The 12,900-nt window shown below is 41.5% G+C and overlaps 1 protein-coding gene across 1 annotated transcript in view; it reads left to right on the top strand.

Annotated features, from left to right (window-relative positions):
- The window catches only part of ADGRG7 (adhesion G protein-coupled receptor G7), a 58,814-nt gene that overhangs the window by 43,807 nt on the left and 2,107 nt on the right, over window positions 1–12,900 (top strand). The window contains 6 exon segments of the mRNA XM_073330657.2: window positions 558–670; window positions 3,358–3,686; window positions 4,805–4,886; window positions 6,081–6,242; window positions 7,823–7,979; window positions 11,079–11,314. Coding sequence (XP_073186758.2) covers window positions 558–670; window positions 3,358–3,686; window positions 4,805–4,886; window positions 6,081–6,242; window positions 7,823–7,979; window positions 11,079–11,314 — 1,079 coding nt within the window.

Here is a 12,900-nt window from a genome sequence, read left to right as displayed (position 1 = left end):
AATGTCAGGCAGACCGCGTGCACGCGGGCACAGCTTGTGTGTGAGTGGGGCCCATTGACTGTTCTGTCCTGGGGCCCGGAATTTCTGTCGGCGGGCCTGTCTGCACCAGACATAATATATGCTAACATTTTGTTTGCTGCTTTTACTGTAACTATAGAGAGGACAGGTTCTGATTTGCTGTCCATAATATTGCCCAGATATTTTTCCCCAGAGGTCACAATTAATTTAGAATCCAGAATTGTATATGAGTAGGTCAAATTATTTCTTGCAAGGTATATTACATTTCTTAACAATGAATTTCATCTGCCATTGCATTATACATTCACTTAGCTTTGTTAGGTCCCTCTGAAGTTCCTGAAAAACTTCTCTGGTTTTGACTAATTTTGTGTGACCTGCAAATTTTGGCAGTGGCTAGTAGTAGCCATAACATTAAAAAAACACGATTATTCCCATGTCAATCATCCACATAAATTTTAGAGAGAAAACTATCTCCCCCACATCATGCACACCCAACTAGCTGAATATCTTATTTATAATCTATAACAATTATTTTCTAGAGCTTCAAGATCAATTACAAATATGCAAAACCTCTAGAGATTGTCTCAAACATTGGTAGTGGATTCTCCATTGCTGGTCTGGTTATTACCATTCTGTTTCAAATTCTCACCAGGTAAGAGAAAAGACGTAAACTAGACATTATCTGCAAAAATATTTTTATGCTAATTTAACATTATGCTGCTCTGAATATGGCCTGAAAAAAGTGAGTGAAGTCACTTTATAATATAGATAGATACTCTTAATATATTACTATTGCACAGTATCAACAATATGTTAAAATATGTTGTCAGCCTAAGGAGCAGTATTGTCTAGCAGTTAGAGCAAAGGACTGGAAGTCAGGAGACTTGGGTTGTCCTCTGTGCCACTCTCTTGCTGTGTGACCTTGAGCAAATCATGTAACCTTTCTCTGCTGTGGTTTCCTTGTTTTAAAATATGAGGATAACAATGCAGTAAAATTAATTACTAAAAGTCATTAGGACAACTTATATTTGAAAATACTTTAGATTCAAAGAGAAGTGGCACCGCAGAGTTCTGAAGAGTATCTCACAGCCCAATTTGTGAGGTACTGAGCCCTTCCTATGAGATACTGAGTACTACCTACCCGCTCTGACTCACAAAATTTTGCCCTAAGATCCCAATCCTTCAAAGGGATCCACAGAAGCAGGCTTTGGTGACTGTGCAGATCCCATTGAAGGATCATATCCTTGTGTCAGTATGAGTCCATTTGGATTCTGTATAGTTTTGGCTAATTTTACTTAATTATTTTTAAGACAATCAAAAGTAACAAATGACATTTCATTGTATAGACAATAGTATGATAGATACAGAGACTAATGCAGGATAGAAATTTATTTTAGAAAAGATGGTTCTACGGCAGAGGTGGGCAAACTACGGCCTGCGGGACCCTCCTGACCGGCTTCTGAGCTCCTGGCCCAGGAGGCTAGCCTCTGGCCCCTTCCCCACTGCCCCCCTTCCCCCACAGCCTCACCTCACCACCTCACCACCTCCAGCGCAATGCTCGGGGTGGTGAGCTCCTGGGGCAGCGCAGCTGCAGAGCCTGGCCTGACCCAGTGCTCTGTGCTGTGCAGTGGCATGGCTGGCTCCAGCCGGGCTCCAGCCACCAGTGCTCCAGGCAGCGCAGTAAGGGGGCAGGGAGCGGGGGAGTTGGATAGAGGACAGGGGAGTTCGGGGGGGGGGGTGTGTGGACAGGGGTCAGGGTGATCAGAGGGCGGGGAACAGGGGGGTTGAATGGGGGTAGGGGTTCCTGGGGGGAAGTCAGGAAGGAGTGGGGGTTGGATGGGGCAGCGGGGGGCAGTCAGGGGCTGGGGTTCTGGGAGCAGTCAGGGGACACAGGGCAGGAGTCCCGGGGGGGGGCAGTCAGGAAGGAGAGGAGGGGTTGGATGGGGTGGCAGGGGGCAGTCAGGGGACAGGGAGAAGGGGTGGTTGGATGTGGCAGGGGTCCCGGGGGGGCAGTCAGGAAGGAGAGGGGGGGTTGGATGGGGTTCTGGGGGCGGTCAGGGAGAAGGGGTGGTTGGATGGGGCAGGGGTCCTGGGGGGGGCAATCAGGAAGGAGGGGAGGGGTTGGATGGGGTGGCAGGGGGCAGTCAGGGGTGGGGGTTCCGAGGGCGGTCAGAGGACAGGGAGTGGGGGGTGGTGGATGGTGCAGGGGTTCCGGGGGGGCCATCAGGGAACAGGGGGTTGGATGGGGCAGGAGTCCTGGGGGGGGGTGCGTCAGGAGGCAAGAAGTGGGGCGGGGGCTGGGCCACGCCTGGCTGTTTGGTGGGGCACAGCCTCCCCTAACCAGCCCTCCATACAATTTCCGAAACCCAACGCGGCCCTCAGGCCAAAAAGTTTGCCCGCCCTGTTCTACGGGATTAAAAAGACTGAGAGAGAATGCTAGAAGCTGCTGGTTTTAAGGTATCACTGCATTCAGGAGATAATATTTTCAAACCTTTAGTCTTAACACTCCAGTCCATATGGGCCAAATTCTGAAGTCCTTATTCAATGCAAAACTCTCATTGACTTCCCTAGAACTTTTGCCTGATTAAAGACTAAGTAAAGACCTCAGGTTTTGACCGAGTGTGTTTTGATACATGGTGGAATGCTGTATTTTAACCTAAATGTGCAGTGGCTTCTATAAAGCTCCCGAGACATCAATGTATTAGTTAATATCATGTGATCTTTTCTCAGACAATAGCCAAACTCCAACTCACATAATTGCAGCTATCCTGGTTAATGACAAAGTCTGTTTCTAGGAGTTGTTCTGATCTTGCTTACATTAGGGTAGTTCAGGTGTAATTCCACCAAAGTCAATGGAGTTATACCAATGCCAGGAAGGAGAGAGTTTTTCATGTGCATTTATAAAATATGTTGATGTGCCCAGCTTGTTGGGCCCCTAAGAGTGTTTAGAAATATTTCTGTTACACTGTTTTCTCCCTCTTACACGGAGACTAACCAGCTTGAAAAGCAGCAGAAAAGTATGGAAATGTGTCCCAAATATTGTACTAAGGGCCCAGTCCTGCAAGGTGTTGAGTGCCCTCAGTTCTCACTGAAGTCAAGGTGAAATTGATAGATAGGTGTGAAAATAAAAGTAATGTAGAACTCTTTGCCAAATGTTTATTGCTGGTTTCTGGCTTTGTAAATCTCAGTTAATACAAAGTTTGTATTAAAAAAAGGTTGCACACCCCCAGGTGACTTCTAGCATGTTAAGAGATTCAGGAAAGGGGGAAATGTATCGTAATTTCTTTTCTTGCTTTGCTACTTTTTTCTCAAATATGTATGGTGCTTACCATCCAATAGGCAAACACGAAAATTCTCAGTTACCTGGGTGCTGGTGAGTCTCTGCACATCAATGCTGATTTTCAACATCATCTTCATCTTTGGAATTGGCAACCCAAATGCCAAGAATAGCGGAGATGTTTCCCCCGAAAACACCGCACTGGCCTCGGACCTTGCAGATGTTCCTGAAAATGCCTTGTGTACTGCTGTAGCCGTCTTGTTGCACTATTTCTTGTTGGCAACATTTATGTGGACAGCGCTCAATTCTGCACATTTGTACTTACTGCTGCTTAAAACCCTGAGGCCCATTCCTGAACACTTCACTTTAATCATGTCAATAATTGGATGGGGTAAGAATTAGAGTCTCATATGCAGAGGGCTTTTCAAAATGTAAGTAGTGCATTCAGTGTAAGCTTTAAACATATTAATCCAATAGACAGAAAATGAAATACAGTCAGTTTCTTTGGGTTAGCTATGTGGTTTAACAGGTAGCCTCCAGCTACTTCTTATGTCCTTTTACTGATTCACCTGGAGTTTACCAGCTGAGTCTGCTGTCACTGCATTAATATGGAGATCAGTAGAATTATAGGATATACATGGCATGTTCATTGTCACAGCAACTCCCGTCTGCTGCATGCAGCAAGAATTTTGGCAATAGTTAAGGGCTTCAAGAATATTTTATCACCTGAAACAAAATTGTTTCTGATAAGTGATTGCATACTTGGAGTCAAATTCTGCCCTAGGAAGAGCATGTGAGATTCCCATTGATTTCAATAGGAGCCATTCAGCCATCCAAAACCAAAAATTGGCGTGTATTATTTATTATGTACTACTTTGTAATAAACATTTAGCACATCTTCAGAGCATAGCAATAAGCAGCAATGCTGCAAGGTTAAGGGGAACTACTGGGAGAACTGAGGGAGGCAGGGGGTACCCACTGAATAAGACAGGAGTCTCTGGGATTCAGCTTCATTCGGTACAGTATTCTAATAAAGTGTGCATGAATATCTTAGTTGTCTTCGCCTCACTGACTATACAGCTGATGTGGGATACAGCTTTCTCGTGGAATCTACTAAATAGTTCTAGATTGTGAAAAGGGGCTAGGATTGCACAGTTGCTGTAAGAGAGCCAACTGCAGCACAGCAGAGGAGTTTGCTGTGCTGCCAGGATGTGGGGAGCCTCTAGAAGGCATGCTCAGGAACTGATGCTCCATGGGTAAACTCAGTAAGGTTTGGCCCTGAGCTTCCCATAGATAACTGCCCTACTCAATCCCAAATCCTGCCTTTTCCTCAAGGACACTCTCACCCCTTAACGGAGTGCAGGACAGATAGAAAATGGGCCTTAACAAGCCTTGAGGGTTTTAGCAGGCAAGTTTCCCCCTTATTTGGGTATTTCTGCAGAAGGGGGTGATCTAGACCTAGGTAATTAAACAATACACTAATGATCTCTCTCTCTCTTTGTCCATTAGGAGTGCCTGCTGTAGTGGTTGCTATAACACTTGGAGCTACCTATAGAAAGGGCAAGCCATTAAACTACCGACAGGAAGAGTTGTAAGTAGATGAATGATGACACCACTTGTTTTATTGTATCTTTAATGCCCAGCAGTATTAATGATACCCTGGATTTACCCTGGTAGTAATTGTAACTAATTAACAAATACAGTCCTGAACCTCTTAGTCCTTACCCAAGAAAAACTTCTGTTAAACTCAGCTGGAGTTTTGCCTCAGTAAGGACTTCAGGCTTTGGTCCTTTGTTAACAAATGCTGATTAAGGCACTGTCCAAAATTTACCTTGAATGCTCATGCACAATTCCTCATTGACTTCCGTGGCAACTGTGCATGCTCTCAGCCCCTTTGAAATTCAGGCCACTTATTTAGGTGCCTGAATAGGGATTTAAGTGCTTAAATTTAGGCATGTAAGTTTTAAAATTTTGGCCTACGTCACTAAAGTCCACAATTAACCTATATTATTTGGTACCTGCTTTCTGTATGACTGCAGCCACACCATAACAGCCACACCATAACTGTCTTTCTTATAAAATATGCTGGGCTGGGCACGGTCTGTGGTTGGTTCTAGTGGACTGTAAGTATGTAATCAGAGGTAGATTCTTTCAAGTGAGATGTAAAAACAAAACCCCTTCCACCTGGATCATTAAATATCCCATGGTGCTTTTCTCAAGATTTAGGGAGTATTAATGTTCTTATCTGAGATTACTGTTTGTTAAACAAAAACATGACAGTTATACTGAAACCTCATCCTCCCTTCCTTGGCCCCATTTATCTGTTTCAGCTGCTGCCCCTTTCATCTTGCCATGAACATAGATTGTAAACTTTCTGGGGCACGGGCTGTCTTTATACTACATGTATGTACAATCCCAAGTGCAATGGGGCTCTCTGATCCTTGATTGAGAGTCCCGAGGCTGTAGTCTAATATAGACAATAATAATACTTAATAAATTCCCATGTCCTGGTCAGATTCCAGTTTGGATAATTACATTCTATCTCCCCCAAATTCTCCTGTGAAGTTTCAGCTGATAACATATTCTTCACTTCTCCTGGGGAGAAAAAAAATTAAAATAGCTTTATTAGTGCTGAATGCCTACAGCACTCCATTCTAGATATGGCTGCATTTCACTATAAAGTCCTCTGGGATCCTTCAGGATGAAAGGTGGTGTATTATGTTATGGTTATGCATTTATAATATGTCTGCCAAATCTGTTGAAATGGTCTCTCTTTATGTTTAAGTTGCTGGCTTGCAGTCCTGGATGACGAAGGGAAAGTGAGCACAAAAAAGCCCATGATATGGGCATTCCTTTTGGTTGTGGCAGTCATCCTTCTGTTTAACATTATCATCTTTGTCAAGATCACAGTCCTTGTTATGTGGAAGGAGAACACAAATCTGACAAGGTGAGGGGGTGGCAGAGAACTCAGACCATTTAGAATATTAATATATGTTCTCTTAGATTACATCAACTCAAACGTTTGACAGAAGGCTCTTTCATTTAAAAAAAATATTTTCAAAGAAACTAGAATATCACAGAGTGCAACAGTCTTCATTATCTCATTGACTTACAGCAGTATAAGTGGGCCAAATTCTGCTCTGTGTTACACTGGTACAAGCTGAGAGAAGAATTTGGCCCTGTCTTTCTTTCGGCAGCGGTAGACTTTGTCCTCGGAAAATCTGATTCTTGGTCTCAAAATTATAGGGGGGGAATTAAAACAATGATGTAAACACTTGTTGAAGGCAACGCTTCTTCAGGTTACATAAAAGTAACAGTTCCCTTTCAAACTGATATAAATGCATACTTTCATAATTACCTGGTGTCTTTCATAATTTTTCTTGCCCTTTTAAAAAATGTTCACTGATGATTTTGAGCATGACTTTCCTCCTTTACAGCCCCTTTCCTTCTTTGTTCATGAGGTTGAAATGTTCAAACTTGGGTTGCAAAAGTTAGGCACTTTAACATGTTTTGGGCCCAACTCTCCCCAAAGTGCCTGATCCAAAGGGAGCCATTTCATTGACTTCAGTGGGCTTTGGATCATCCTTTAAACTAGTTTTATATGAGTGTTACTCCGCTGATCTCAGTGGATTAATTCCTGATTTACAGCAGTATAAGTGGAAAAAGAATCAAAGCCACTGTCACAGCCCATTGAGAATTATGGGTACTTATCACCCCAGGAGTCTATAATCAGGCCACTTATTTAGAAATCTAAAAATGGACTTAGATGTCTGATTTTACATAGCCAGATTTCAATATGTTGACTGTAATATATAATGCTGAATTTGGATGTCACTGTTATTCTCATGGTAAATGGTGTTATATTGGAAACTCAGATTCACAGTTACTAAAGGAGAATATGCATTTATATCAGTTTGAAAGGGAACTGTTACTTTTATTTAACCTGAAGAAGCGTTGCCTTCAACAAGTCTTTACATCATTGTTTTAATTCCCCCCCCTATAATTTTTAGAGATGGATCCAAACCCAAAACATCTTGATAATGAAATATACTCAGACTTGGGAGAAGTTGGGATTCGGAGCTGAATCCAGACATCATTGGGGGCCTATGTCTATAATAGGTAGAACACTGTGGAAATTTGAATCAAAATAAGAATTCTTCTAATTTAGTCACATTTCTAATAGTTTTAAACAATAATAGTTTATTTTTTATTTTATTTTATTTTATTATTCCTTCCTGCTTTCTGCTGCATTGGCAGCTTTTTCTCTCTCTGTATCTAGTAAGGCAAAGTACCTCCAGCAGTAATTGTTCTGATGCTATTCTTATTAGTCCTTCAGAGCAGCGTAGGGAGATATCCCTTTTGATCTGCTCAGTTGAGTTCTCTCTGTTCTAGACACAGCTTAGATTACCACTGAATAATCCTTAAATGCAGGACGCTAAATAAAATGGTTGAATAAACCAAGACAATGAGTTGTTTTATCTGTACATTTTTTAACACTTGGAAATGTTACTTTTTTCCCCCCTCTAGCAATAAAAAGAAATCATTCACAACGAAGATACTTGGCACTTTATCTGTAGCTGTAGTGCTTGGAATCACCTGGGTCCTGGGCTATATGATGCTAATAAATCAAGAGGCCACAAATGTTGTCTTCAGCATTTTGTTCTGTATTTTCAATGCCACTCAGGTACAGTATGTAGCTGTTTCAATACTGATGAATGAGACATTGAAAAAATGCATCCCCTTTCCCTCCATAATCCTGTATCTTAGTAAACTGTTGGAAAACCATGTCGCTTCATACAAAAATTCAGAATCTTTGTTTAAAAATGGCTGTGAGTTGACATATATTATTCATAAAACTCTTCTGGTATTACTAGCTAACGTGCTATATTATTCCATAGGATGTGTAAGGTCATCACTGAAAAGACTTGTCCATACGTAGTGGCTTCTCTTTGTACCAGACCATACAAAAAGGGATTGTGAGAGTGAATATTAGGAAAAACTTCATTAGCTGTGGAAATGTCAGTCAAGGGAAGTTGTGAAATTTCCATTGCTTTAGGATCTTTAAAACTAGACTGGACAAAGCCCTAGAGAAAAGCACATGCATCTCTATTGCTCATGAGGAATGTGGTAATGCTGGACTTTTGGCTTTAAACTTCATAGCATAGCATACTACACCATTGTATAATCTCTAAAATACTGTTTAGCAGACATAGGTGAAACATAGGTATTTTGCATGAGAAATAAGTGTGCTTACTAAGGGCTTGATCCAAAGTAGAGCAGAATATTTATATTCCCATTAATTTCAATGGGAATTGAGAGTGCTCAACATTCAACAGTATTGGATCCCCAAAGTCTTTATTTAAAAAGTACTTTAGATACTGTATATGCATGGGAATAATTTTTTGAAACCTAAAAATCAACCGGGCTTGGAAACAACTGGCATAATGGCACTTCTATTTTTTTCCTCCAAAATCTCTGACTTAGTTAAAAAAAAAAAAGGGGTGGGGGTGAGGGTTTGTCTTCATAGGAAGTTATACCAGTATAAGTAAGGCTAAGATTTAGTCATGGGTATTTTTAGTAAAAGTCATGGACAGGTCACGGGCAGTAAACAAAAATTCATGGCCCCTGGCCTGTCCATGACTTTTACTATAAATGTCCCTGATTAAATCTTAGCTGCTCCTGGGGTACGGATGCTCTGGGAGGCCATGGGGGCCAGTGGCTGGCTCCTTCTCCGGCAGTGGGGGCTGACTGCCCCTGCCCATCCGCTGCTCTGAAGCCCCTGGGGACCGCTGCTCTGACAGCCTCCAGGACGGCTCCCGGGACTGCTGCTGCTCAGGGGCCGCCCCTGGGACTGCTGCTGCTTCGGCGGCTCTTGGGGCCAGCCACACCAGCTGCTTCCGGTACGGAAGTCACGTAGGTCCCAGAAAATCACGGAACCCGTGACTTCTGTGACCTCCGTGACAGACTCTTACCCTTAAGTATAAGGTACGTATGGTGTGTGAATTCAAAGCATTATATTTATATTGGTATAATTCCTCATGTGGACACACTTATTCCAGTAAATTTCCCAGAGTTGAAAAGCCCTTATTAACTATTTCATTCTTCATGGAAAAAAGGAAAGGAAGTTGTCAGAGATCTGCACAAATTACTATGAATGAAGTCTCATTTTTGGCGCCCCAAGTGAGATAGCATTTGGGAGAAGCTACCATATTTTTTTCCTCAGTCAAGAAGGAACCTATGACAGTCCATATGTATGTAAGCCCCAGTGAGAGGGAGCCAAGCTCAAGGGACCCAGTGGAGCCAAATGGCACACATGATCACAATTTGAACATCTGTACAATCTACTGTGAGCTGTTTCTCATTCTGATGACTCCCATGGGCTAAGCTTACTTTGTGGCCAGAGCTTGGAAGTTCCACCATTTCCCCGCATCCTAATCTGACTCTTGAAAAGCACACAACAGTCTGTAGAAACTGTTAATTAAAATTTCCTTCAGATGTTTAGTTTCTAAGCATGAAAATAATTATTTGTGTTTCAGAATAATTAAAAATAAAACATCACACCCCTTTCCACTGGAGTTGAGTTCGTTTTTAAACCATGCAGTCAGCTGTCTAGCCCATCTGTTTCAATGGTTCTGCTGTCTGTGAGAGCAGTTTCCCTGAAAGCAACTATTGACTGTATGGCAGATAGACATTATATTATTATTATTATTTATTATTATTTGTATTACAGTAGTGGCTAGGGAAGCCAATCATGGATCAGGGGCCCATTGTGATAGACACTGTACAAACACATAACAATGAGAGTATCCTTCCTTGCACTGAAGAACTTACAATCTAAGGCCAGGTCTACACTAGAAATTTTTGCTGGTATGGCAATGTTAGCTAGGAATGTGCGGTTTTCACAACATTCCTATACCAGCAGAAACCCTCTATTATGCCAGCATAAAAGGGCTTTTGCCAGTATAGCTTATTTTGCTCAGGGAAGTAGTATAAGCTATATTGGCAAAAGCCCTTTTTTGCTGATATAAAAGCTGTGTCTATACCAGGAGGGTTTTCCAATACTGCTATACCAGCAAAGTTTTTAAACGTAGAATGGGCCTAAGTAAAAATGATTGAAAGTAAAGTGAATGAGTTGACATAATCCAGAGGGATGCATCCCAAAGATGTGATATGTTTTTGCAATGGCTTAAAATTTTAAAGTCCCGTCTACCTCCAGTTTTAACTAATGACTGATGCAGACCATCCTATTTGGTGCCATCCCACGTTGTAGTATTGCAAGGAGACTCTCTTTTACCTATAGTATAGGGTCTTATATAACACATGCTTAAGTAGGCCTTATATTCCATCCAGTAGAGGGCAATACTGCCATTCTTATACATACTAGCAAATGCATTCTTGTAATACCACCCTGTATTTCAAGACATTAATGTTATGGTTAATAATTATAATGGTTAGGGGATTAATCTAGGACTTGGGAGATCTAGGTTCAATTCCCTCCTCTGTCACAGACTTCTTATGTGACTATGGGCAAATCACTTAGTCTCTCTTCCCCACCTAAAATAGGGGTAATAGCACTTCCTTACCTTACAGGGATGTTGAGAGGATAAATACACTGAAGATTGTGAAGTGCTTTAAGATCTACTGATGAAAAGTGCTATATAAGAAATAGGTATTATCATCATTGCAATTATCTTCAAGTCACTACGAAAAGACGCTGGTCAGTTTTACTCTGAGCTTTAATTTCATTACTATGATTAACTCTGAGCTTTCATTTAACCCACAGGGACTTCAGATCTGTATTCTATACACTTTCAAATCACCAATCTTCAAGAAAAAGGTTACTGAGATGCTTTCCTTTGTCTCACTGCCGGATATACCAGTTTACCTGCATTCAAAGACTTATTATCTTTCAAAATTCCGTCTAAAAAAAACCAACACATTTGAGACCTTCAGACCATCTGAGACCTTTTCAGAGGAAACCTCCTTTTCCAGCAATGATCAGACACCTACGAATAAAATGTAAAATCGCAGCTTTCTGAGTTTGTTCTAGATAGAGATCATTGGTGACCACCACTCCTACAACAAGCGCTGGGCACAGATCAGAAGACAGTAGGACAGCTACCAAAAATGTAAGGCAGGATAACAGCTGTGCAGAGCCTATATGTGGCACTTTAATTGTACACAACTAAAAGTTCTTACAAGGGAAGTTGAAGATCGTTACAATATTGCACAAAATAGAAGGGCGTCGGTCTGACTTAGTCATGTCTGTCTGTTCTCCCAGTTATATCTATTCCTGGCCTATCTAATATGCTCTGTCCAGAGGTAGTCTCTTTTCCCTTTTATAAGTAATTCCCGTTTAACTAAAAAACATAAGCAAAAAAATAAACAGTAGAATTCTCATTAGCTGTTTCCATATTCTAAATGCCAGTCCCTTCCCTAATGTAATGGCTATTTGACTGTCTTTTAGAAAAAGATCTTAGAGTTGCCTATTGAGCTTTCCAGCTAAAAGCTTTTTAGGATAAACTGCTGCTATAAATGCTATAAAATATGTCTGACTCCATGTGGTAGAATGAACCAATAAAACAGTGTGGTGACGCTATTGGTATTTGTTGTGAGTATGTAATATGGTCAGTTTATAATGGAAGAAGCTTAAAATCCAATGAGAAGAAGCAGATGATGTCAAAAGTCCTGGGGACAAGTGTCTGGATACTGAAGTCAAGAGTGGGGACAGCATGAACAGCAGATTATCCTTTAGGAAAGAAGCACTGTCTAGTCTAGTGACCTGAGCAGAGGATTGGGGGCCAGAAGCTCTAGTGTTCTCATCCTAGCTCTGACACTGACTCACTCTGTAGCCTTGAGAAAAAGTCAGCTGTGCTATAGTAAGTTCCTTATCTGTAAAATGGGGTTGATAACAATATTGACCCTCCAATCCTATACAGTGTGTTGGGGGAAGTCTGTGAGAATTAGATAGTTCCTGGATAAAAAGAAAATATATTTTCCTGATTCAACAGGCCCTGATATAGAATATTGGTATGATTAGCCATTTCTGGTATTAACAAAAGAATGCTTGTGGTAAAGGTTAAATAGAAGTCTGTCCTTAAACAATTTGTACATTTCTCCCCCCTTCCCTCTTTTGGTTTTTAATTGAACTAAAGTGAAACGAACATGATGGCATGCTTTGCAAACTCCCAAGCTGCCTCATATTGGGTAGTGGTCTTGACCCAATATGATGATCTGAACCTTGGTGGGTAAACTTTGGGGATACACAGAACCATGCCTTGACGGAAGTCTTTCAAAAGACCATACACCTATACACATACTGTGACAGATAATTCTGAAATAGAGCTCAGCCAATAACAAAGAGAGGGTCCTTTTGGCCTGAAAACCTCTCTAGCCTCCAGCAAACCACAGTATTGGTGGGAGGGAGAAGGTAGACATCTCCTTTAGATTGGGGACCCTTTAAACAAAAGCAGTTATGTCAGGTATGAAGCTGGAACCCACTATCACTACTAGGAGGAAGGTGGTGAGGAGCACTTAAACTGCAAGGTAGTTGTCCACATTGTACTATCATGCATACACTCTATCACACTCCCTATGGACAAGAC

Source organism: Lepidochelys kempii, chromosome 1 (assembly GCF_965140285.1).
Source record: "Lepidochelys kempii isolate rLepKem1 chromosome 1, rLepKem1.hap1, whole genome shotgun sequence".
Classification (NCBI taxonomy): Eukaryota; Metazoa; Chordata; order Testudines; family Cheloniidae; genus Lepidochelys; species Lepidochelys kempii.
The sequence above is the reverse complement of the archived record's forward strand: the minus strand, read 5'-3'. Positions and strand labels throughout refer to the sequence as shown.